The 24,221-nt window shown below is 40.4% G+C and overlaps 2 protein-coding genes and 1 long non-coding RNA gene across 15 annotated transcripts; 1 reads left to right on the top strand and 2 right to left on the bottom strand.

The window, feature by feature from the left end:
- Positions 1-237: 237 nt before the first annotated feature.
- On the bottom strand, positions 238-11,238 carry LOC107272529 (atrial natriuretic peptide-converting enzyme). Of its 3 annotated transcripts, none has more exons than XM_015749756.2 (12): positions 11,069-11,238; positions 10,404-10,840; positions 6,558-6,741; positions 4,763-4,976; positions 3,446-3,817; positions 3,130-3,362; positions 2,852-3,058; positions 2,406-2,765; positions 2,149-2,320; positions 1,576-1,826; positions 1,062-1,180; positions 238-987 (listed from the first exon to the last, which is right to left on the bottom strand). In XM_015749756.2, the coding sequence occupies exons 2-12, from the start codon at positions 10,449-10,451 to the stop codon at positions 814-816; spliced, it is 2,334 nt and encodes a 777-aa protein (XP_015605242.1). In that variant the 5' UTR covers positions 10,452-10,840; positions 11,069-11,238; the 3' UTR covers positions 238-813. The 3 variants fall into 3 exon arrangements, with proteins under 3 accessions (XP_015605242.1, XP_024945635.1, XP_024945636.1); XM_025089867.1 differs by lacking the exon at positions 11,069-11,238 and adding an exon at positions 10,917-11,038; XM_025089868.1 differs by lacking the exons at positions 10,404-10,840; positions 11,069-11,238 and adding an exon at positions 6,831-6,854.
- LOC107272530 lies at positions 8,417-13,989 on the top strand. Of its 5 annotated transcripts, none has more exons than XR_003061273.1 (7): positions 8,417-9,201; positions 9,292-9,456; positions 9,536-9,732; positions 9,808-10,038; positions 10,105-10,167; positions 11,148-11,519; positions 11,637-12,251. It is a non-coding gene; the product is annotated as an uncharacterized LOC107272530 (long non-coding RNA). The 5 variants fall into 5 exon arrangements; XR_001538967.2 differs by lacking the exon at positions 10,105-10,167 and having other exon boundaries at positions 8,418-8,947; positions 9,018-9,201; XR_003061274.1 differs by lacking the exon at positions 10,105-10,167 and having other exon boundaries at positions 8,419-9,201; positions 11,637-12,010; positions 12,242-13,989.
- On the bottom strand, positions 13,880-24,031 carry LOC107272528 (armadillo segment polarity protein). 7 transcript variants are annotated; one of them, XR_003061270.1, is made up of 12 exons: positions 23,252-23,395; positions 23,022-23,085; positions 22,712-22,942; positions 21,823-22,617; positions 21,152-21,420; positions 20,740-21,081; positions 20,469-20,642; positions 20,077-20,379; positions 19,424-19,632; positions 18,785-19,042; positions 18,454-18,681; positions 13,880-16,362 (listed from the first exon to the last, which is right to left on the bottom strand). XR_003061270.1 is itself a non-coding variant. In XM_025089864.1 (11 exons), exons 3-11 carry the CDS (start codon positions 23,056-23,058, stop codon positions 16,178-16,180), a joined length of 2,433 nt encoding a protein of 810 aa, XP_024945632.1. In that variant the 5' UTR covers positions 23,059-23,085; positions 23,323-23,417; positions 23,876-24,028; the 3' UTR covers positions 13,880-16,177. The 7 variants fall into 7 exon arrangements, 5 of the variants coding, with proteins under 5 accessions (XP_024945632.1, XP_015605239.1, XP_024945631.1 ...); XR_003061271.1 differs by lacking the exon at positions 19,424-19,632 and having other exon boundaries at positions 23,252-23,391; XM_025089864.1 differs by lacking the exons at positions 18,785-19,042; positions 19,424-19,632 and adding an exon at positions 23,876-24,028 and having other exon boundaries at positions 18,454-18,550; positions 23,323-23,417.
- Positions 24,032-24,221: the final 190 nt, after the last annotated feature.

The raw sequence follows: 24,221 nt of genomic DNA, 5'->3' as shown, positions 1-24,221 counted from the left end.
AATGCACTCTGTTAATTTTCAAATAAACAATAAGGACATTGCATGTTATTTAATAGTCTATAATTAAAGGTAACGAGGTGACGAATGAAAATTACTGAATTTTTCGAAAATATAAACCGTACTTATTTATTGGATAAAATTATATACTGTACGAAATTATTTTAAAATCGATCAAGGACTTATATAGCTAAGAAGCGATTTAGAATTACGTTTATATACTAAAGGATGGTGCATATATTTAATGGTACGAATGGATCTTTAATAAGTTAAACGATACAATTGTAATTGATCCCTCACAGAAATAGAGAATACCTATAGTCAGGTGATGTATTATACTATTCTAGTCTAAGGGAGGCATCAAGGGATAACGTTACGTGTTTATATTAAACATATATTTACACTGATATATATTTCAATCTATACCTATTTTCGCTGCATCGCACGAAGTTGCAGAATACTATTGAATTTAGCATCTTTATGCAGTCCTTGAACAATGGCAAATGAGAGAAGAGTAAAATGCCACCAATGCGTGCATTTTACTTCATTAATATTGCAACCTTCAACCTACGTGCCAACACATAACGTACCGAAGGTGAATTGAATGTAATGGAATAACATTCCCAAGCAGTATCCATTATCCATGGACCAACCTGATTGACGATTAAATTCAAAAACTGAACGGTCGGACTGAGAAGAAATCATCGAATCTAAAAGTCGACCTTTTTTTATCTCTTATCTTTCAAATTCTAAGATTATTCGTCCAGCGACGTCCAAGTCTCTAGAACGAATTGTTCCAATTCATCAATCGATTGATCATCCAACTGTTGATTGGATCCAGGCGATGTTCGACGAGATCTGATCATAAAGACGTGGCCTTTCAGTACCAGCTTTCGAACAAGCTATTCTCCAGCTACCAACTCCCATCAAGGCCCAACGTTGTCCGTCTGCCAATAAGCACAGCATGGGACTTCCAGCAACCTCCTCCTCCTAATTAAAGTTCAATTATACAATCAGAGTAATTTTAGAGCAATGAATATCAAAGTGCTGATAAGTGAACTTACGTTGCAATCATCTGTTGAGTATGCTGGTTCTGTGCATACACTGTTAACAGAGGCTATACTAATATTCTCACATCTTTCCATGGCGCTCAGTCTTAATTCTACCCTCTGCAAAATATCACCTGGAACCAAATAAACATTATGACCTGTTGAATTTTTTCTCTCATAAATGCATAGTCTATATTCATATTTCTTAAGAATCAATGGACGCTTAAGGTTTTGTTGAATTGTACAAGATGCAATAGGAATGCACGCTTGATTATGTCCCAGATTACTTATGTAAAGGAACGAGTTTGCTTGACTCTACGTAAGAGGGACCTTCACTATGATATTTCAACCGATACATTACCATAGAGTACAGAACTTGTATTGCAGTATGAATTTCACGTAATCAGAACGAGTCGTAATCATTCTATAGGTATATTGATAGATAATTGTTTTGTATATATATAATCAAGGTAAAGTAATTAAATGTACAGTAATTAGTTGCCGTGGTTGGTATGCGCTGTATACGTACGATTTCTAGCCCATCCAAGTGTGTTACAGTGAGACGCATTCACCGGAAGTGGGTCCAGACTTGAAGGCAGACATACGGGACGTACAAAATCCGAAAATGCAGCTACAGGACGGTCCAGCTTAAGAAGAACTGTAGTGCTTCCTTCGACTGGTGACTTTATCATACCCACTATTCTACGTTCTTGCTGCCATGGAGATGTACTTGAGAGTCTGACAGTTCCCAATCTGGCGGACCATTCAGCTTTTGGTTGTCTGAAAGTATAACATTGTTTCTAGTTACCGTAATTTACTGTTAACTGATGAAAAAAATATATGTAAGAGTATGCGGTTGAAATAAAAAATGTCACGCTTGATTTTAGAATCTGAAAACATACAGTAGGTCTGCTTTCCCGCTAAGAAGAAGCGCGAGAGAATCGTGCAGCGAATCGTAACGGGGAAGAAAAAGTCGTGAAATTATTGAACAATTAAAAAGGAGACGAAAGTTTAACTAAAAATCCTTCACATTGGCTGGTACGAGATCCGCAAGTTTTAGTATCAAGTTTTTAAGTATTTTAATGAGATTCATTTTTCTTACCCCTGAAAACAGGATGCTGTAGTAAGAAGCCATCCAGCGGCTATCAGGGTTGCATCACAAACGTGTACTTCCTGTTTAAAAAGAGCAACGTGCCATGGCCAATCGCCCGGTTCCGCCATTTTACTTAAACCTTGGGTACCGGTGTTAGTTCTCAGAGGCTGCACACCGCATTCTGAAAATTATAAATGAATCTGTTCGATATAATTTGATTTAAAAGTAGAAAGTAAAATATTAGTTGTACTTCTATTTTAACTTACCTAAATCAGAACAGCGTACATACATAACTTCCTTGCTAGGACATGGCGCCCTTACAAATGTAATTTCAGAAGCAGAAGGATCTTCCATGTGAACATATTGTGTATCCTCCTCGTCGTCAATCCTGACCTCTACGGATTCCAATCCTTTAAAGGTCAACAGACTGCAGAGTGAACTAGCAGCTGTCTGGAGAACGTTTTCCATTTCCGGCGTCGGTAATGTCGCATTTAGATTTTCAGTACAGAGTTTACCGAGCGAGCCCTTCTCATTGAAAACGACATAACCGTCGCTACTGTATTTATTAGCGTGCGGCGTATCCACAGGTAGCGATTTAACATACCCAATGCTCTTTGCAAGTGTGACTGCAAAATAATAATTCTTAATATTGATCCGACAGTAGTAATCGTCAAAGAAGTTACACTTATAATTTTTTTTTCTTAAAACATACGACAATCTTTTTCATCGCTCCCGTTTGGACAGTCGATCTTCCCGTCGCAGCGTTTGATTGACGGAATACACATACGGCCTACTCCACAATGCATATGATCGTCGCGACAGTATGCACAATTTTTCTCATCTGATAAATCTGGACAGTCTATTATCCCATCGCAGATACGTGGGGATAAAGCTTTAGCTTGAAGATCCTGAACGCATCCTAAAAGCGGATAATAAATTTTCAAAATGCATTTGCACTGATTATTAATAATAATATAAATAATTGTATACCAGGTTTTGGTCTGCAGGTTCCTTGATCAGCGTATTCCGGAAAATTCGAACAATCCAAGGCATCTTTGATTCTAGCTGGTAGTCGACTGCCACATCCTGCCCAAAATTCCCTGCAGAAACTTCTGCACGGTAAATGGAGAACGTCTTCCGGTTCACCCGGAAGACAAGCCGGTTGTAAAACTTGACATACAAATTCATACGCCATTCGATAGCATTCGGCGTCCACTAGCTCTCTAAAAATGATAATTATATAACCAAAAATATTAATTAGCATAAAATATCAATATAAAGAAAGTTTCTTATAAATCTTAGTTACCTAAACGCTATAACATCATTTTGAACATCGAGCAACGACTTGTGTCCCAAAATATTCGGATAGGACGTTACGTTATAAGGAAGATGCTTGCAGTAAGGCAATTCAAGCTTCGTGCATCTTCTCGGAGGTGGCGGTGTCGTCGTAGGCGGTAACGTCGACGCTGTAGTTTGCAGGATGACTTGGGCGGTAAGTGCGTCAACGCTTTCCTGGACGTCAAGACTTTTCGGGTCAATGGTCAGGTTCGCTAAATATCTTGATGTCGCCGGATTAATCTCATACTCCAGAATGTCAACAATGTCTGGTACCCTGATGGTCTGGTAGCGAGGATCGAAACGCACGTCAAAGTGTACCACTAGGTCGCGTCCTTCAACGCTGAAGAAGAAACATGATTCGTCAGCTGGAGGAACTACCGCTTTTACTTTAGCCGATACAAGCTATTTATTATCCGGGTTAGCCGAGAGATGTCTTTAAAAAATTTCTCTTACGGTACCCTGAACTTACGTGATCGCTGACTAATAATTTCGTAAAATTTTATGTAAAAACAACGCACGTAGACACGAGCGAATATTTATGCTATGTTTCCAACAATTTATTACAGTCCTAACAGTAGTGATATTCTTAGAGTACTTTAGTTGAATTACTCATACACTTCGAGAGACGTAGATACAGAATACTGAATATACGTAACCTTGATAAATTTCTAAAGTGTAACATGATAATTAGAGAAATTATTCTACTTGAACTTGAAAATTTTCAATGTAGTTATACGCACGTAAGCATACACATGCTCCGGTGAGCATATACTATGTAATCTAAGTGCGATTAGGATGATTGTGTCTTTGATGAAAGATATAATAAATTATCATTAAATACATTCTTGCTTGAAAATCGATAAATTTACATATAGAAAGTACAAAATTTAATTTTGAATATTATCATCAGTGGAAATTTGTATATTCAATATTCTTGTCTGCACATTCCACGTATAGCCTTTATGAAATCAAAACACGAGGTTCATTCGAACCATTTACATTGCACAACAATCACACGAAATTGTTTGCCAAAGCTGAAGTAATTGGAAAGTCTCCCAAAACTTGCTGATGCGGACGCAGCTCACGTGTCCAGTTAACAATTGCGATAAACTGAAATAGCTTTAAAAATCTGACACGAATTGCTCAATAGTTACGAGCAGCGAGTACGCAATGAATTCCAGTGACATTATCTACAGAAGATAAGGTCGAGGATTATCTCGACAGATGTCACCTCTACAAAAAACTTAGTTTTAAAACGTCAGCAACCATGATTCATTGAACTTACCCATCGAGAGCTAAAATTTCAGTAGCCAAGAACGGCAACTTCAAGCCGCTACGACGAAAAACAAGATTCAATCTGTCACGATATTCGCGCGAGCGAATCCTGAAAGCTTCGGTGGAGGGATCAGCAAGCTCTGCGACGAAGGTGTCGCCGTCGGTAACGCGGAACGTCGCCAGGAAGACTTGATCCCCAGGTGGGTCCGAGGTCAGGAACGTGTCTAGAAATTAAAGTAACGTTGAGTCAACAGACTGTCGTAGTTACGTATATAGATATAGAGATATCAGCCAGTCGTCGAGAAAGGGTTAAAGAGAAATATAAAAATGTAAAGAGACAAGGTGCAGGTGCCTTTCAACATTCACCTTTCACCATACTATAGATCCGCCATTTTGTACCCTATATATGGACAACTTCTTTTTTTGTTGTTAAAGACACGCGAGCTGATGCGGTTTCGCTAGACGCAAGGTTTCGCAAGAGCACTGAAGAAACTTCTTACAAATACTACTTCTTCTTATTTATCTTATGTTGTACATTGACGTTTGACAATGATCAATTGAACTTTTAGTACCTGTAAAAAATATATTTTTATTCCTCAATGATTTTTTTCAAAAATTCCAAACGGTATTTTCGCTCGAGATTGCAACGTTCTTAGAAGACTGTACTCTTTGCTCCAATGGAATTCAAATCCTACAAGGACGTATCTCTGGGCTTAAGGTCGATTCCTATGTAAGAGTGTAACTCACGAGCATCGCCTACAGTAACTCGGCTGTACCGTTACTTTCTGTAGACGCGAGACTGGGACGAATCTAAACAGTAGCAGCATCTGTGATCTTTCATCTTTTAACTCCGACAAAAAAAAGACATAACCTTCTCTAGAAGAACGTAACATATACAACATTCCTTTAAGAATCAATAAAATAAAACAAAATAATTGTTACCCATGTAATTTCATATAAAAATTATTTACGCTAATACCAACCAATTCTTTAATGCAATATACCTGCCGCAGAGCGTGTCGACATACAGCTGCACTGCAATAAGTAACTTTCCTCGTGCCTATCCGGTTTTACTACAGTTCGAGAGTTCACAAAGAGGAAAGTGCTACGTGAATACGTTAGTATGTAAAACTAACGAGAGAGATCCGAACACTAAGTGCAAGAAGAGAGGTGTCCGGTATACAAAATAGTATAAGAATAAGTGAGACATACAATTATTAGCCTACCAGTATACATATATATGGTACAGTAAGTGTAACTCGGTCAGTCAGACCGTTACACCGTTGGGCCTCAAGACTTATAAGAAGACCTCAATGGGTCCTGGCCGCATCATCAAGATCCCATCCTCATTCGTGTACCAGAGTGTACAAGGACCCCGTGTAGTGCGTAGAGTCTATGTACAGTCTGATACAATACGCAGTGTAAAATTAGTAAGAATATAAATACTTAATATCATATATATTGTGTTATTGGTATTAGCTGTTATTTTTATAAAGATTTAGGCTTCGTTCACACTGACGAAAAATTTGTACAACTCAGACAAAGCACGTGTCGTATACGTAGTAATTACTCAGAGTTCACAGTCTATAAATTCCATGAGCCACGAAGACATTCCCAAATGGTCACGGTGTATCGTTGCTAATTTCATGGCTTTGGGTTGGCAATGGGCTTCCTATTGGAACCGTTGGAGTCCCTGTTCCAGCTCGGTTACCCTGCGGTTCCTCGATTAGAACCCAGGAGGGACTTACGACCGTCTTCTGGATGAATTTTACTGGCAGTGGCTCTCCATTTTCTTGTGTACTTACATCCTAGATATATTGAGACTCCTGAGAAGAGTAGAAAGAGAAGGAAGGCAGCAAGGACGCAGCATCCGCATCTGTATTGACCACCGAGCTTCCTCGTGAAACGGATGTCACTGTCTGATGACAAAATGGAACTTGGTGTTCCGGCTCGACTGAATCTTCTGGTACTGACGGTACTGACTGAGATCTAGATACGAAAGAAATAAAATTTATTTAAACCATTTGACAAATAAAGCTGATAAATAAAGCAGCTGATAAAGTTAAACATATAACAACCGACGCCATTACTATTCAGCGGCGCGACCCTTGATGTCATTCTCAGCGCTTCCTAGAGACAGTTGTTACTTGGGAAATGACGTTTTGTGAGAGTACAGACATCGGTAGAGGCGTGGGCTTCATCAACTTCGCTAATGGAATATCTCTCTGGCTTCTTTTATGAGAATTCTAACCCGTCACGACTTTGCACTAATAGAGTTGCTATAAAGGCTCTAACAGAGCTATGAAATTATTTGTCAAACCGACATCAATATTCAGAGACAATCATTATGAATCTTTATGTGAATTTAAAAAAATTTGTAAATATGAGTATTACAAATTATTTTAATAACAGGCACTCCTAGTAGAAGCGAATCCCCATGCAAGATTCCTTTGAAATCCCCATTCCTTTAGAAAATACAGGGCCGTACACGTAGGCGGCCTACGCCCTCCTTCAAATGTTACACTGAGCACACGGTCCAACGATCATGGAAGTATCTTTAGAGTGTAGTAAGTACAAATAAATGCCGTGAAAAGGATCTTCGAAAGGTCACGCCATTCCTGCCAGCAGACAGTTCAGGCGAATCTTGTTCTAAGGATTTTAAGTTCCATTGCCTTCCTGCTCCTGGTATCCAAAAGAAAAATCTCTTGGATTAAAGAGGGAGAGTAAATATCTCTGGCAAGATCTAAGAATAAGAGCTGATTGACATTCCAGAGAATCGGGCCCATTCGCCTGGGAACAAAAGAGCAATAGATGATCGATACGATTGGGCCTGAATATCGTTAATTAAATGAAATTCAAAAGAGCCTGAGAATAAGAATTTAATCGTGATACGTTAAATCACGAAGTACTACGGTTTGATGATGGAGCTTATTAAAGTGACTATAGGAAGCATTGAGAATAATTGAATCGGAAACCAATCAGAACCGATCAAGCATGATGATAAACGAAGAACAACTTGCATTATGCCGTATCTTTTCTTAAGTGTATAACAAGGTGTGAATATCAATTCCGTAAGCAATATCGTGTCTCACAATGGAATCGCGTTACAGCTGGAGCACGGATAACAACAGCCACCGGGAGACGCATTTTGTCTGGAGAATTACGTAAAGCGAGAAATAAGCTGACGGAATTTCTGCGAGGAACAATGGTGCGGCCAAGTTACGAAAGTTTCTAGCTTGACTATAGGCACTGTATAGCCACAACGAATCACAATGGTGCAGGCCAATTTTATTAACTCGAGATATACTTCTCCAAGCTATTTAGATATTTATGATTTTAATTATAATTTCTATTTCTAACTGCTTCGGGCAACCGTCTAACCTAAAATTGTAGTCTTGGTCTGCTTTGTGACTTAAGGAGACAAGATAGTCGATGAAGTTTTAATGAACGTTATTAATTAATTCGTATATTCAGGTGTACATGAGTTCTTTGTCTTTTGCAGTATCATTCTCAATAAGGCATTACACGACAATTCACTTGCCTCAAGGTAATTTCAAGGCGAGTCCCCAGGAATCAGATTGGAAAGTAGAATTCAATGTCAGTTCAGGAATGCTGGGCTACGATCAAATAAACTTCTCCGTATACTGTGGGTACTTACGAAAAGACCGTTTCAATGTGTGACGACGCGATACGGTCGCCTGTTCAAGAAAATCACAGCGGCTCCATTGGAAATCGACAGGTTTCCACAATGTACCGCCAGAGAGAAAAGAACGTTAAGAGATGTGAAAGTGTCTCTGCGAACGAAGAGTACCATTAACGTTACGCGATTGCGATTTCATTAGGTTTGACTTTCGAGTAATCGACATTTCACGAAATTAACCCCGGCGAATCGTAAATTATCTTCGAGGCTTCCGGCAGTGCCTCTTCTCACCTGCCAACTAAACTTGACAAGAAATTTTTTTACCGACCATAGAAACATACATAACACTTACTCAGTCTTCAGTAAACTTTATAAAATCGAATCGGCCACTTTAACGATCTATTAATTTATCCAGATTTCTATGACAGTTATCCCTTCGCACATTAACGAAAAACGTTCGAATTCCGTATTACAAAATTGCATCTTACTCCACTGCCATCTAGCTGTCGCAACAGGCATCAAACGTCAGCATCGATAGACTCGTGAACTGCTCTGGTATGTTTATTCACTCTACAAAAATCCCTAGGAGTTCTAAATAGAAAACAATGAAGTTTTTAATCTCTAGTCTTAGGAAAGCTAGCAGTGTAAATACAAGATGGGCGTATCTGGAGCGCATCGCGTGTATATTGGCGTGACTATCCTTCGGATGCCAATCACACTCGGTGTTAGTAAGCGAAGTAACGGGATCAGACTATGCCAGATATATAGAACCAGAGCCCAACCCAGCGACACACCGGGCCCACCTATAGGTAACGCATCAGCTACTTGCTTCTAGTTGACCTACTGTACCTTAGTATACATATAGCATACCTATGCACACACTATATGTATATCTATAGATACAATACGCAGCCTGGAGGTCATTCGAGAACAAGGTCGAGATACGTCTCTGTGATACACGTAGTGGTCCACCCACATGAACAAAAACCTCCTGAGACCTTAACAGATAAATTTTGGTCTCCCTATTACTTTTCCGGAAACACCACAGGAAATTGTTGAAAATGGTATTTTTTATATTTTTCTTAGAAGGTACCGTCCCTAACGCACGGTTCACGTAACGATAAATATTTGACATTCATACAGGTATGTTAATGCATTGATGAAATATAAATGGTCAAAATCTTGTCTGTCTACGTTACTAATTTACACTGAACGGGAATCGCTTGAAGTTGTGCAACAGTACAATTGGCATTTGTAATATAAAATATTGCTTATACCACTGGCTGCAGATTGTACAATCTGGTAGTGCCAAATCAGCAGTTGGCATAGTGTACAGTTAGGTATGCTCATTGTTATTATAAGGACTGTTTGACAACGAAAACCTTCTTGATTCTTAATAGTTAATTTTTTTCCAGACTTTTACATCTTGACAGATGTCAAATTGATTTTATGTAACACCAAATAAATACATAATCAAATGAAGATACGAATACGCGTACCAAGGATCGCGATACCACACGCTTATATGTATATGGCTTGGACAATATGCAGGCCACTTTCACCATAAAGCGAGATTGCTGCAAGAGACAGTATCATCGAGATCAGCGTCCTGAAAGACACGTAGATCCCAAGAAGATGTACTCTGGGTATGGAAGTAACTAGAAGGAATATCCTGATCAGCTTCATGACGAGCATAAACTTTCTTCCGTTAGAGAAAGCCACATGGAATCGGCACAATTCGATTCGCAATTGAATCGTAAAAGAATAATTGCCAGGTTACAATTTCAAATGAGATTTCGTCCCAGTACAATTTCTGTTAAGAGCCTGTACAGTAGCAAGAGAAAATCATTAACATATAATATACCTATAGGTATATTATATGGTGATTAAAGTGCAAGTAAAAAAAATGGACAGACTCCGGAAGGCCATGATTTACACCAAGTACAAATTAGTGAATCATAACTCCTATTAAGTATTCATCCTATTGTATTGTTTGTTGTTATTGTCCCACCTTTGAATCCCATGAACTCTTTCGTTTGTGCTCCATCGTCACGGTCATCCTCTTAGATCTTTTCGTTTCCCTCGCACCGTTGCACTTTCACAAGCACTACTGACTGTCATCAATGACTGACTAACTATCTTCTCACGAGGGTTCTCAGTGCCATCACTCTTACTGCACGTTGATTCGTACGTTTACCAAAAATCCATAAACATTATCACGGGATAAGGTGATCTATTGACAAATTCACAGAGCATCGTTCACATCACAGCAGTATGCACGCACTACACCACCTGGTGAACCTTCCTCGTCGGCTAAGATACAGTCACTTCCTTCAGTCAATATAGTCAAATTGAAAGGATATACTTGTAATAGATCCAGTGGTAGAGACAGTTCAGTCCTCTCACCAGGTCCAGAACGTAAACTGTAGCTTGGAACTAGGAAGGCCTCTGTAAAAGTAAGATAAAAAGACAGATGGTGAAAAAAAATTTAATGAATTATACAAACGTAACGAATCGCAATTACCGAGAATCGCACAGTCATTAAATGTCCCGTTAGCGAATAAACGTTTACCCAGATGAATTTCACATGAATTTCAAGTAAATTCACGAGATTAAATCGCGTTATTTATTTAATCGACTATTGTTATTATCTTTGAAACAGGTGAGAATCTCTACCTGTAATTCTATTTCTTTCTGCTTGAATAGATGCTTGTTACACGCTTCATCAAATTTATATTATTGTTTTCTCTAACAGGCTGGCGACCGATGAGTTCTCAAGAATCGTCAAGAGTCCTGGAGGTGCTAGAGCGAGCAATGCCCGACCACTCGCATACCCGGTTAGATGAGTACTCTGATTGTCCGCTAACTTCACGAAACGACAGGCAATTTCTCTCGCGAGCGACCCAGCCGTACGGGGGGATTGTCGTGCGACGAAGTAGCGAGGCACCAGTCTCCTGCATGTGGCTGCACTTTCACGTCTTACCGGTTACCAGCGTAAAATTGCCCCTGCATCCACGTGACCGATGCCCTTAGACAATGCGGATGGATAAAAAGCTCATTTTTGATTGACAAAAAAGACATAAAATCGACACGGTATTTAATTATGCAAAATCATTTAGTTCTGCAGGTAATTACGTTATAGTCATTGTCATTTTTTTTAAATGCTCGAGACAAGCCATTAGTTCGTTACGCAAGTGGAGCTATAATTACTATGTGTAAAATTGACTTTCTGACTGTCTTACAGGTTATCTCATAACTGCGGTGCAGGGTTAATCGAGAACAATGGTACAGGGAGATCAATGGGATGGATAAGAGCGATTTGTCGCGCCGTTTGCCGTGTAGTGTGCAATTACGCGAAATTGGTATAAACGATTATTCCTGGAGCAGCGCGATGAGCGCGTTCAGTTTGAATTCAACTAAAGCGATGCTACCACCGAGTATCTTTGTTACCTGATATACATAAGGAATATCGTGACATTGGTACAGTGACGTATTTCAAACCGGTCGCTGGTTGACCGCACATGTGTATCACAGTGAATATATATTTGAAAGGACCAAGCAGAGACTGTAATCTAGATCCAGAAGAATTTATTAACCTTGAAAGGATAGAATGTGAAGGTAACTTAAGGTACCTCTCCATATACTGCATATGTATATTGCTGTCAAGATAAATTTCAAGCAATGTAAAACAATGCATAATCACATATAAATAATATGCAAGGTGCATAGAAGAATTTTAAATGTTCAAGGTCTCCTTGAGATCTATACTACTAGCATTGATTCCTGAACCGGAACGGATTCTTCATTTACTTTACTTTATATCCTAATAATTGCATTCTCTGCCATCAGCCAATTAAAAACTCACCTGCACCGTTCACTTCTGCTCCCAATGATCAGCAAACGGTCCCTGGACGTAGACGTTCACCCAGACTCCGTCCGGTTACTCTACCTCATCTCCTTTGCCGAAGAGACGCCGAGGAAGATTCTTTTGCTGTCTTAACGGAGAAACAACAACACAAATAAGTGTCAAAACCGAAGGACGCTCGAATGTGAATTATTGGTACGTGCAAACCGCGCGAGCGTCGACCAGCGATTAGCGACCTGGTGAATGTGCGCCTGAAGAGTGGCCTGGTAGAGCTCCCACTGGCCAAAACACCGTTGACACCGGTCCTCAATGGATGTGGGTCGTTCGTTGTGAACGCGGGTCGCTCGTTGTGAACGCGGGTCGCTCGAGCGAAAATCCTGACATTAAGAGTTTGGATTGTCCGTGAGTCTATTCTCAATTCGTAACCGGGAAGACGATATCCCTTTAGCCATTCCCAACAAAATCTATTCGCTATGGTTTAGTGCAGAGTAGCAGGATTTATTTTATAGAGCGCATAATATCCTGACCTTATATAGAAAAAAGATAAACATAGATTCTGTGTAACATTTTTAAAACGTTATAACGGATGCTGTTTAATTTACTAATTTTCGCCCAAGGACAAATGTTTCCTATATGCTTTCTTAGCTCGTTAACATAATTCATGGAATAATTAAAAGCACGACACTCGTTAAGATTTCTTATCCGACAGTCCAAATTCTTAGATTACAAATAAGAAAGTAGCCTGCACATAAAGCTTCTGAGCAAAATTAAATTGCCTGGTGTATTTACACTTTTTCAATTATTCTCAACGCACATCGCTATCATTTCTGAAGCAATTATACGGTCTCACGCATTTAGACTCCTTATTATAGCTGTGTGTGCTCTGGCAGACCTCTTCAAGCAAATTAGCCTAAACTAAAGTACACTTAACCTCTTCGTGGTAACACGCTCTGACATTTACAAGTAGAAGTAATTGTGTACACGTTATTTCATATGTCTTATTGGTTTACCAGAAACGTTTACGATTTTTCTTCTCATTAGAAGCTCGGATGACTTATATGGTTAACATCGACTTAACTGACTGCCGATAAGTAGGAGTTCTTTACTTTTAAAACTGAGCAAACTTCAGTATCAATAATAGCATTTCAGAATCCGTGACATTGTTTCTGTATCGATTCAAAGAAAATTTCTAGCCAAAGGACATAACCTTTTGAGAAGCATAAAGAAACCGTCGCGTAATCGGAATTCCAAAGGATGTATAGGTCAGTAGTCGAAGAAACGTCTGTAGTTAATTAACCGAAGAGATACTGTCGACGCAGTCTAAGTAACGGTCCAGAGTAGAATAGTTGAAGCGTCTAACGATTACGTCAAGAAGTAACAGCGTCGTTCTAACGGTTAAACGGCGACGCTTGGCGTCACTCGAATAAGGCGCTTGAGACGCTATACGCTTACATGGAATAGATACATATTGCTACTGCTGGATGATGATGATGGTTAATCAAGGATACATTAAAATTTCCATCAATCATCTGAAGATACATAATTCCGTTTGACAGATAAACACAGCAGTAAGAAACATGGCCGCCGTTGTAAATATACTCTAAAAGGTTACACACAGTTTCTTTTTTTAGACTTACTCGTATACTTTATTTCATATGGACAATTAAACGATACATATACATGTGTGTACGAATTACGTGTCTTCTTATCAATAAATTCTAATACATCTCGATGCCGAGGGACGCGACGTCATTATTTTTCTTCCATTGATCCATACGCCTCGCATACCCACGGCAGAGTTGCTTTACGTAGGTACTTCATACGTGTACGTTAAAAATTAAACGTTACTACCCTGTAAAATGCGTAATGCGAAAGTTTTTCTTTTTATATCGTTTATACCTTATTCATATTGTTTATTGATACTCGAACGACTAATACTCGGATTAACGATATAAATAGTTAGTTCTTCATGTTCGTAGTAGCCCGTTCGCGCCGGGTATAAAAACGAGCGCCATTTTTGTTTTTTCCCCCATTTGCTTTTCGTAGTTTTGCATTGCAATTCTGATTTTCTCTTATCTTTTTTTACGTCGCTAGCCGAAACTCTCGTCGCATCCTCGCGGCACTCTCGCGGTGATCTTACGCGATTGCGAATACGAAATGCGAAAGGGAAACATAAACAAGATGGTCGCTCGCCGTATCGAATAAAAAAAAAATTAACGAAGGTACGAGAGCCATGAATATTCGATACTGCAAATAAAATATCTGACTTGCAGTGAAAATGTACATGTAGCCACGCGATTGAAATTTTCCTAGGACCGCTGGGTAACTTCCGGTTAGTGAGGCGTGTACACATGTTAGTTACAATAAAAGAATGACAACGGATCGAAACAAATTGACGATCGGGTTTATGCAGATCGGTTGGGATTATTGATCACCGAGCATTGACATTGCTAATCGATCTGGTATTTGTTTCCGTCCATTGATATGAGTTCATATCGTATAGATCACTTTATTAAATAAAAATTCGACGAATGGTTTATGAATGAGAGAGAGAGAGAGAGAGAGAGAGAGAGAGAGAAAGAGAGAGGATGGTCCCTAACGTGATGTGCGATGCTATTCCAACGTTCGAATTGCTCGTTTCAATTTCTGTTTCCTTCCTCCTCTTTCAGTTTCGCGCGACCGGAAACGGTCTGTCATCTTGTACCTTAAACTATCAATACTTGTCGAACGAACGCGAGGCATCGTTACAAAACGTTATGCTAGCTTCGAAATACTAGATAATACATGAAAAAGTTTCATGTCAACCGCTCTGACTTTTCGCACGCACAACAATGGCGACGTCTTTGATGATAAAAATCATTAAAAAAAAAAAGAGAAAAAAAAAGACAATTAAACTGGCAGACTCATTTCATTTTCAGAGCGAGACTGTCCCGGTGACGCAATCGTGAATTATTTCGTTTGAAGGTATTCGCACTATTTTATTATTTCCAGTATTGACAGCCGCATGGCAATTATATAATTATAATCACTCCGTACGTCACTCTATCGAAACGTTTTATTATTTATATAAAAAAAAAAAGAATGAAATAAATAAAAACAAGTCTCTGCATTTGTCTCGCTCGTTAGTCTGCGCATGTTACCTAAAGTATCGACGGGTTCTTGATGATTCGGTAAAAAAGAACGTATAAAATGTTTCTTCACCGTTCATCCATGTACGCAGATTCGTCTTAATAAGCCGACGAACGCGAATTGCAACGGTCATTCGATAAGGTCGTCGTCGCGGAGCCGTATCATTAATTTACGTATAGCACGCACGCGTTGCATAAATACATTGTAGAATAATTATCTACCTCTAGTTACATATCTCTACGAGCCGTGAAATAGTTCAAAAAAATGTAGATCGGAACAAAAGTTCGGGGGGGTCTTCAGAGAAGGGGGTCACAGGTCAGAATCGTAAAATCTTGCGATTACGGTAAATAGACACATAAAGCATGATAACCCTGGCCATACAGTCTTTACGATATTGAAAGTACAATTGTTCGTCTCCTAGTGATAATCGTTTGCCTATATTTAAAATTTCGTGCCACTGTGCCTTGCAGCAGTATGGCGCCCCGATTGAGTAAACGAAGAAGAGGGCGGATCATAGGACGAACCGCAGTAACGAGCGTCCGTACGTAGGGAGAATAGATAAACGAATGAAAAAATTAATTAAAAATACCAAAAAAAAAAAAAAAAAAAAAAAAAAAAAAAAAAAAAAAAAAAAAAAAAAAAAAAAAAAAAAAAAAAAAAAAAAAAAAAAAAAAAGATCATGACAACGCTTTCACAAACGAAACGTCACGAGTTAAAATTTCGATTGTTCCATCGAGGAGGGAAGGAGTCGACGATCTCATTCTTGCCCTGGCTTCGGCCGTTGTAATCGCCTATAGGTCGGTGTCGTACCAGGCCGCGACCTGATTGTTATCCTGAGGTGGTGCTGGTAGCTCCTCCAGATGATCAAAGCTCAGATCGCCCTCGTGCGCCACATCCATCGTGTCCATCGCTCCGTACGTCGATCCCCCGCCGATCTCCAATCCTTGCATCGAGTCTATTGGTATCTGGTCATAACCTGTGAATATCAAGCGATAAATGAATAATCATTGCATGTAAATTTTTCATCAATGTCATATTAAAGCTATCACGTACCAAGGACATATCCTTCCTTGGTACATCCACTTGACATGATTGCACGACCATACCCAGACCCCACCCCAAAACCGTACAGTACCACCCGCAAATTGCAATTGCATTTCTTTGAAGAAACCAAACGCTTCGGTACAGTCCCATTGAGGAGTAAGCGCAAAGAGGGCTTTCGTCCATTTAAAACGAGTGGAATCAATATCAGCGAGTCGTGCGCACGGAGACGCCATGTTTGTTTCGCGAGCCCGAGGGGCTTTTATACGTCCCAACCTTACCAGACCACGCGGGTTCGTTTGTGTCTGCCGAGGGAGGATAGAATTCCAATATTTAAGAGAGCCAAAAGAGAGAGGTATAGAAAAAAGAGGAAAAAATAGGAAAACGAGACACATACAAGGGACAAAGTAAGACCACGACATGTTTCACGGGGACAACGCGAGTCAAAGTTGATTGAACGAAAGTCCCAACGGACATGACGTGCGGTATGGCTCGGCATTCGGAAAATGTCTTCGAGGAGGAAATAGCAGGTAGTTAAGTGGGCGTCGTGTGCTATTGATTTTTTTTTTCAGCTTCGATAAACACAGCCTGGCAAAAGGGAACGTGATGAAAGGCAGACAAATTACGCGGCAGCCACGAGAGAGTTTCTTGATTGCGTGCCTTTTCATACGTTCAACCAGAATCAGCCATGTTGCTTCTCTCGTCAATCCTCTCTCTCTCTCTCTCTCTCCCCCCTCTCTCTCTCTCTCTCTCTTAATCCCTTCCCATATATCCCTTTTTTACATTCACCGATCCACTCGGCCACACAGCCGTCAGACATTATTACTCCGAGTCTCGAATTATCTTTAGCGCAGAGATTCGTAATACCGATACCCACGACGCGAAAGAACACGATGAAATTAACATAGTTTTCACAGTTTTATTACGCACTTAGAACTCATCGCGCGTATCCTTTTACAGAATTATGATTACGATGAAAGATCGACAGACGGATACGGTAAACCCGCGTGTACCAGCGTAAAATAGTAAAACAAGACGAGTGCATATATCGCATGCGGAGTCGTGAAGTATCCTGCAGTCACCGTGAAAGCAATACGATACTATCGATATAATTCAAATTAAAAAAAAAAAATATATAAAATGGCCGTAACCGTATAGTAACGCGTATCTCGAGTGAGAAACACTTCTATGATGCATGGGGCGTGCTGTGCTATTATAATCACGTCAAATATATCTATATATATATAGTATGTTTTTTACGGTATATAACGTATATCTCTATGGTACACAGTATATGTATATGTAGTATCTTAAAAAGTGCAACAACGTGGTACGAAAAACACATACGTAATACCAGATGGCAGGCACTGTAGTCACGCACGCAAGGCAACGTAAAATCAAGCAGGCAAGACAAAAACATGAATCTGAATAAATATTATTGTTAAACAACATTTGATCAGCAAGCCAACAACAACAACAAATATGTTACACAGAGAAAGCCACGTATAATGGGAATTTTGAATATCACCTATTTGTTACTGCGAGATATTCTTGATAGCCTGTACTTAAATATAAGTCCGTGGGGAGGAAGGGGGGTTAAGCTGCTGTTGAAATAACGAAGTGTTAGGTATGTTCCCATTGACGATAGCGTTATCATTGGTTACGATAGAAGAGAGTACATAAATTATTTGATAAGAAAAAAAAAAAAAGAAAAAGAGATATAGTCATTGAGGGAAAAAAATACGTTCTGTTAGCCAATTAGCACGCGCAGGCTTGCACTATCGAAATTGATCTCGTTATCAGATTTAATATTATATATTTAGATATTGATATCCCATGTGTGAGTATATTATGTATACTTTAAACTTAGGGCACAATCGCAATGCACATAACGCTTCCTACTATGGTACTTATTGATCTGTAACTCCAAATTTACGTTCCTGTATGTTTCCCTGCGGATTAATCTATTATGTGATATAATTAAGGACAATTGTGTCTGTTATCAATTAATGGTACGAGGACTTACCTTGTGGCTGATAACCTCGACCTCCGTGGCTGCTGTGTACACTAGGGGGTCCTTGTCCATACATACCATCATAGCCTTGATCAGGGCCAAGCATGTCCTGGAGATTAGGTAGCATAGGTCAACACAAAACTTATCGGTTTAACGTAAAGCTGGATGCGTAGGTATACGTCCTGGGGGTCATATGACGTCGGGGTCACGTTACTTGGCCGATACTAGTATCGAAAAGTACTGGCGGAAAAGAGCGAACGTTAATGACAATGAGAATAATTCGATTTCGTCTATTGAAGCTCTGCACGGCCCATTTTACATTACTTCGTATTGACATACGTACGTGCGTAGAGTTTCCGCTGATACGTATTAAGATTTTTTCCCTTTTCACTTTCTTTATAATCTCTTGGGCTTCTCTCCTCGCTTTCGTGCGACACTTTATAAAAGGAGGGTCTCAAAATGCATTCTTGGCTCATGCGGGGATTCTCAATGCGTGTTGCTTGCAAACTGTCTGTGACTCGGACAAAGATAATTATTCTCTATTCGTTTACACGATCTACCAGCCGTCGCTCCGCTAGGCGTACGTTTACACTGACGTCCTCTACAAGGAACAAGAGAGCTTGAAGTACGCTACACTTTTAAGCAATTCATTTTAGGAAGTTGCGTAGGACTTGAATTATGTGTGTGTACGGTGGAACTGCCGGTTACCGATAACAATGTCGTGTTTACGTACTGACAATACATTGTCAGACGGAGAGCGGGAAGTTTAAAAAAAAAAAAAAAGAAACAGGTCGCATCTAGGCACGCCTCGAGTAGAGTTTAAAAATAAATCGAACGCCTCGTAAAGTCTTTGATGATAATTTTAGATTCATTAATAGCCTCAACAAATCAACTCTTTGGGTGTACTGAGATAATGCGTTTTGACTAGGCATACGGAACCCGTAGCGATGAATCTTTGGTGTGTACAACGTTATGACATTACCGATGCGAAAGCTTATCGAGGCGGTGTTTCCGTGTCAAAGGTTCGAAGCTTCTTTTCGAGAAGCGACCGTCAGTGAAGCATCTGTGTATACATTTCTATTTCTTGTTTCTCTCCCCTCTAGTCTTTTTCACTGTGAAAGAATGTATGGGCTGTGCGTACTGGAATAATGGACACGGGACGATAGTGGATTCTACACTACTTCTTTCATACTGAAAGTAAAGGAGAATAAAAAAAAGTAAAACTGTACACGAAAATACGTAGAATAAAAAAAAGGGTAATTAAGCAAGCACTTGGTGCTGTTCCTACGTATACGTGTGGTGATGGTATGCTAGGTTTTTACTATAGGTGTCACTCTGCGAACCGTGGCTTAATTTATGACCGTTTTCATAGCGTATTAATTATTCGAGCAATGCGAAGCATCGCGCTTACAATAAGTGTTACTAAAAAGCCAAGCGATAAAACAAGAGTGATATGTTACGTGAATGAAAAAATGTGTGTATATATATATTGTATGTGTATTGGCACTGGTTGAAACTATTTCGCGCACTCGGCGTAAAAATGACAGTCAAAATACACGCAAATCTCGGCTAAACTGAGCCACGGCGCTGTTGAAGCGTCGCGCATTGTGTTCTTTCCTTTAGCACGTGCGTTACCTGTAAGTCTGGACCCATGCTGAAGTCAGCATTATTCCACAGATTGGTGTCCTCGCGGAATAGGGAATTGGTCAGCTCCATGGACAGTCGCTTCTTGTATTCCTGAGGCTTGTCTTCGCTCATGCGGAATAGAACGGCGGCTGCGTATGTAGCGACACCCTCATTTCTCGAGTGCAGCAATTCCGTTAGGGGTGCTGTGGCACCCTCTTGTTCTATCATCTCGGCACCCTCCTTGTCGGCTGCCAGCTCACAGAGCACACCCGCTGCCACGCGCTGAATATTCTCAATCTCGTTGAACAGCAACTGCAGCAAGTAAAAAATATTTTCGCTGTAGATGCTGAATACTTTTTTTTTAAGCAATGGGGTGAAAAAAATAACGAAGCAAATTATACCTGAACGAAGATCGGAATGACGTTCTGAGATCGGATGATGGCTCTATTGTGAGACTCTCTGGCGAGGATGTGAAGAGCACCTACGGTACCCTCGACTATCTCTTCCATGCGGACGCCGTCGGCATACGCACCGGATGCCTGTTGACTGCCGGTACTGGCGACGGACGACCGTTGCTATGGAGAGAAAGAAAGATAAAATAAAAGATTGCACCATTAAAATATTTTAATTTTTCTACTGATGGTTTTACATGAAATTAAAAAAAAAACTTACTCTTTGCGTATCTTGAAAAGCGCGCATCAGAAGTCTGACGAGGTGATGAATGGCGCCGTGTTCTCGAAGTGGAGCATGATTGGCAGGACAAAGTGCCAAATTGCGAATCAGACCAATGACGGCCTTCACTAGAGGCCAACGCGAAGGCGGATGCAGCAGCTTCACTATCACCTGAATACCGTAATTTAGGCGAACTGAATTCTGCGCCATTTCAGCTTCTACGTGACGGGAGGTCAGGTGGCGCAGAGCGCATACTGCAGGTTCTGTGATCTCCTCACGATCACCGGCATTCACGATGGTGCGTACCAGAGCGTCAACTCCGCCAACTTGACACACTGTAACCTGAAATTAAATGTTGGAGGTTAATGAGAGACTATAGCTAGGGTCGAATCTCTTCGAGTTCCTCACATACCTTGTTACGCTGATTATTGCACGTTAGATTGGACAGAATGCCTGCAGCACATGTAACGACGTTTACATCGCTGGAAGCAAGAACCTGCACCAGACCCTGGAGAAGATTTTCAAGACCGTCCACCTTTGTCCCCGCGTCGGAAAGATTACGCAGTGTCCATAAACAATTTTGAACGAGTCTCTGACTCGGATTTCCCAAATGCATTGCTAGTGCTTGCATACCACCTGCTTCAACAATGGCAGGCTTGTTGCTGGAGCATACCGAAAGCACTGCAAGGGAATAGGAAGTACATTTGTTTAATACTAAATAAAATTCAATGCTTATGAACAGAATGAAAAAATTAAAGCGTACTTCATTAAGCGGAATTTTTAAAACCAGTAAACAGGCTAAACATAAAAATGTGTAAACATGTCTTAAGAATGTTTACATGTGGGATTTATTCAAGATAGAGGATCTTAACCAATCCTGGATAAGCTGGTATCTGGCGTAGCGTTAAAGTTACATCATCAGCATACAGCCTGAGTAGGTAATAAATTGGCAAGGTGTGTCGGATAATATATAACTAGGCTTCGTGGAAATCATTTAAATTGAATGAATATATCGTTCTAAGTATGGTCTATTAGAAACAGTATTTGATATTACTTTTAAGAGTAAAAAAAATGAAACCCTACCTTTCAAAACTCTAGATGTCGTCCAAAGAAGCTTCTCATAGTCGTAAGAACGCATGATGCGCACCAGTTCAATGGGTCCTTGCGAAGCCAAGATGATGAGCTTGCTTTCCTGGTTTCCATAAGCAAGAATCTGCAGACAGTCTGTAACGATGGCAAGGAATTTGACATTGTTACGTTGAAGTAGAGCAACCATCTTTTGCAATCCTCCAGCAAGACGAACAGCCATCTTTGATCCATCTTGATGAAGTAATAAGTTGTGCAGGGTAGTGATAGCATAAAACAGAACAGACTCCATCGGTGAGCTGAGTAATTTGACCAGGGCTGGTATGCCACCGCTCTTGAAAATGGCCAAAAGACCCTGTCTGTGGTGGGATAAATTGTGCAATGTGCCAACTGCAGCTTTGGTGGATTCCAGGTCGTCACTGTTAGAAATGGCTCGCACCAAGGCAGCTACCATTTGAGAACTGTTCATGATAGCGTGACGGGAGGCTTCCTTCTTTGAAAGCTGGTGGACCATCATGGCTGCTTGTGAAACCACTACTTGATCTTCATCGTTCAATAACTTGATCAATTCAGGAATCGCACGAGTCGCCAGATCCGCATCATCCTGGTAGTTGATCAGATTGACAACAGCATGTTTTAGCATTTGACTTGGTTCAGCAAGACGTTGCACTGCTGTCGGTTGGGCTGGATCAAATTGGGTTGATGGTATTTCAATACCTTCTTCTAATGTTTCCGGAAACATGGCCGCTCGTACACGCTGGGATCGAGTGTGACTCAGCTGCTGATTCATTTCTATTGTAAATGAGAATGAGGAAAGTTATCTCAGTTGTACCTGATATTCCATATTTGATATTTTTGGGATTTCCTATGTAGCTATGATATTCACCATCGACTTGATCCTGTGTAAATCCCTGGGCATAACCCTGATCTAGATCAAACATTAGTGGATCTCCTTCCATCTCATCATCTTCTTTGCCAGACAGAGAATGTGCTTGAGTGGCAGCGCCAGAATGGATACCAGAATCTCCCATGTAGGAGTTCTGTTGCCACATCAATGTCTGCTCTTTCGCAGATCCCATTGGTAGATCACCAGGTCCCTGGTAATTTCCATGGGACACTGCAAAAAAATTATTTTATTTCTATCAAACCTGCTATATACACATCACTAATAATTGAAACCACATAATCAAACTTACTGGGTCTAGACTGACTTGACGACATTTGGTAACTCATGGTTGTAACGGGCGAGTCGTTCCACACCTGCCAAACAGCAATTATCAAATACAAAACACCATAAATTATAATTATCTCTAACAAAGAAATAATATATACAAAAAAATACAGACACCCTCTAAATTCTCTTCGGTTCTTATTACAAAATCTCAAAAATATCCCGAATATTGCGTTAAAAAAAAAGTATTCTCACCATAAGGTATCATAAGCTACAATCCAAAACCATGAATTAAATCACCATTGTACATAACGATTATGACATACCGTAATGTCGAGACTGTAAGAAACCGTCTAATCAGAAGACGCGCACTGTACAGCCCTAGGAATCCGTAGGACGCGAGAAGTCGGTCGTCGCGACGCTAAGAGATAAAAAGATACCCGTAAAATATCCAAAAGTAATTTTGTACGCGCCGCGAAGAGACACGCAGATATAACTTTTCGCTTGCAACGAATGAGCGTCGTGCTGTATCAGCTAACGAAATGGTCGTCAGGTGCGATGGAAGCCGGATGTTCCGATTTTCCTTAGGAGCAATAAAAGTTTAGGACGCGTGGGTGCACGGCATAACAAAGGGCTCGAGAATGCAATGCATCACCATTTTCTGACAATTGTACGGCGAGCGGGACTGGGACGGAGGGGCACGAAGACGGGGAAGAGATGGCAGTAAGGTCGGGGGGTGTGAAGGGTGTGGAGAATGTGGGGCGATATACCACAGCACTTTGACACACCCAGCGTAAACACCAAGTACGAGAGGAAAATGATTCGTTTAGCTAAAATACCCTTAGAGAACATAAAAATTCGTTACTTCTTTATATTTACCGTTTACCAAGTAACGATGGGCGCTTCTTCCGTCAAAACGAGCGAAACTGGTGACTCACTAATCCCGCACGCTGTCCACCAAGTTGCTTCCCTCTCACACAGTCAGGAAACAGTTCTCCACCGTGCACTGGCTCGTCAACTAAAGATGGCCGAAACCGACGCGCAACGAGCGATCACAGCGCCTCGCTTTGACAACAATTTGTAGAGAACAGTTCAGGAATTTCCGGTATTATTTACGATTCAAATGGAAGTAGTGGAGGAACAGAGAGAGAGAGAGAGAGAGAGAGAGAGAGAGAGAGAGAGAGAGAGAGAGAGAGAGAGAGAGAGAGAGAGAGAGAGAGAGAGA

This window comes from Cephus cinctus, unplaced genomic scaffold (genome assembly GCF_000341935.2).
Source record: "Cephus cinctus unplaced genomic scaffold, Ccin1 Ccin1_scaffold1184, whole genome shotgun sequence".
In the NCBI taxonomy this organism is placed as follows: Eukaryota; Metazoa; Arthropoda; class Insecta; order Hymenoptera; family Cephidae; genus Cephus; species Cephus cinctus.
Note: the sequence above shows the minus strand (reverse complement) of the source record. Positions and strands in the feature narration are given on the sequence as shown.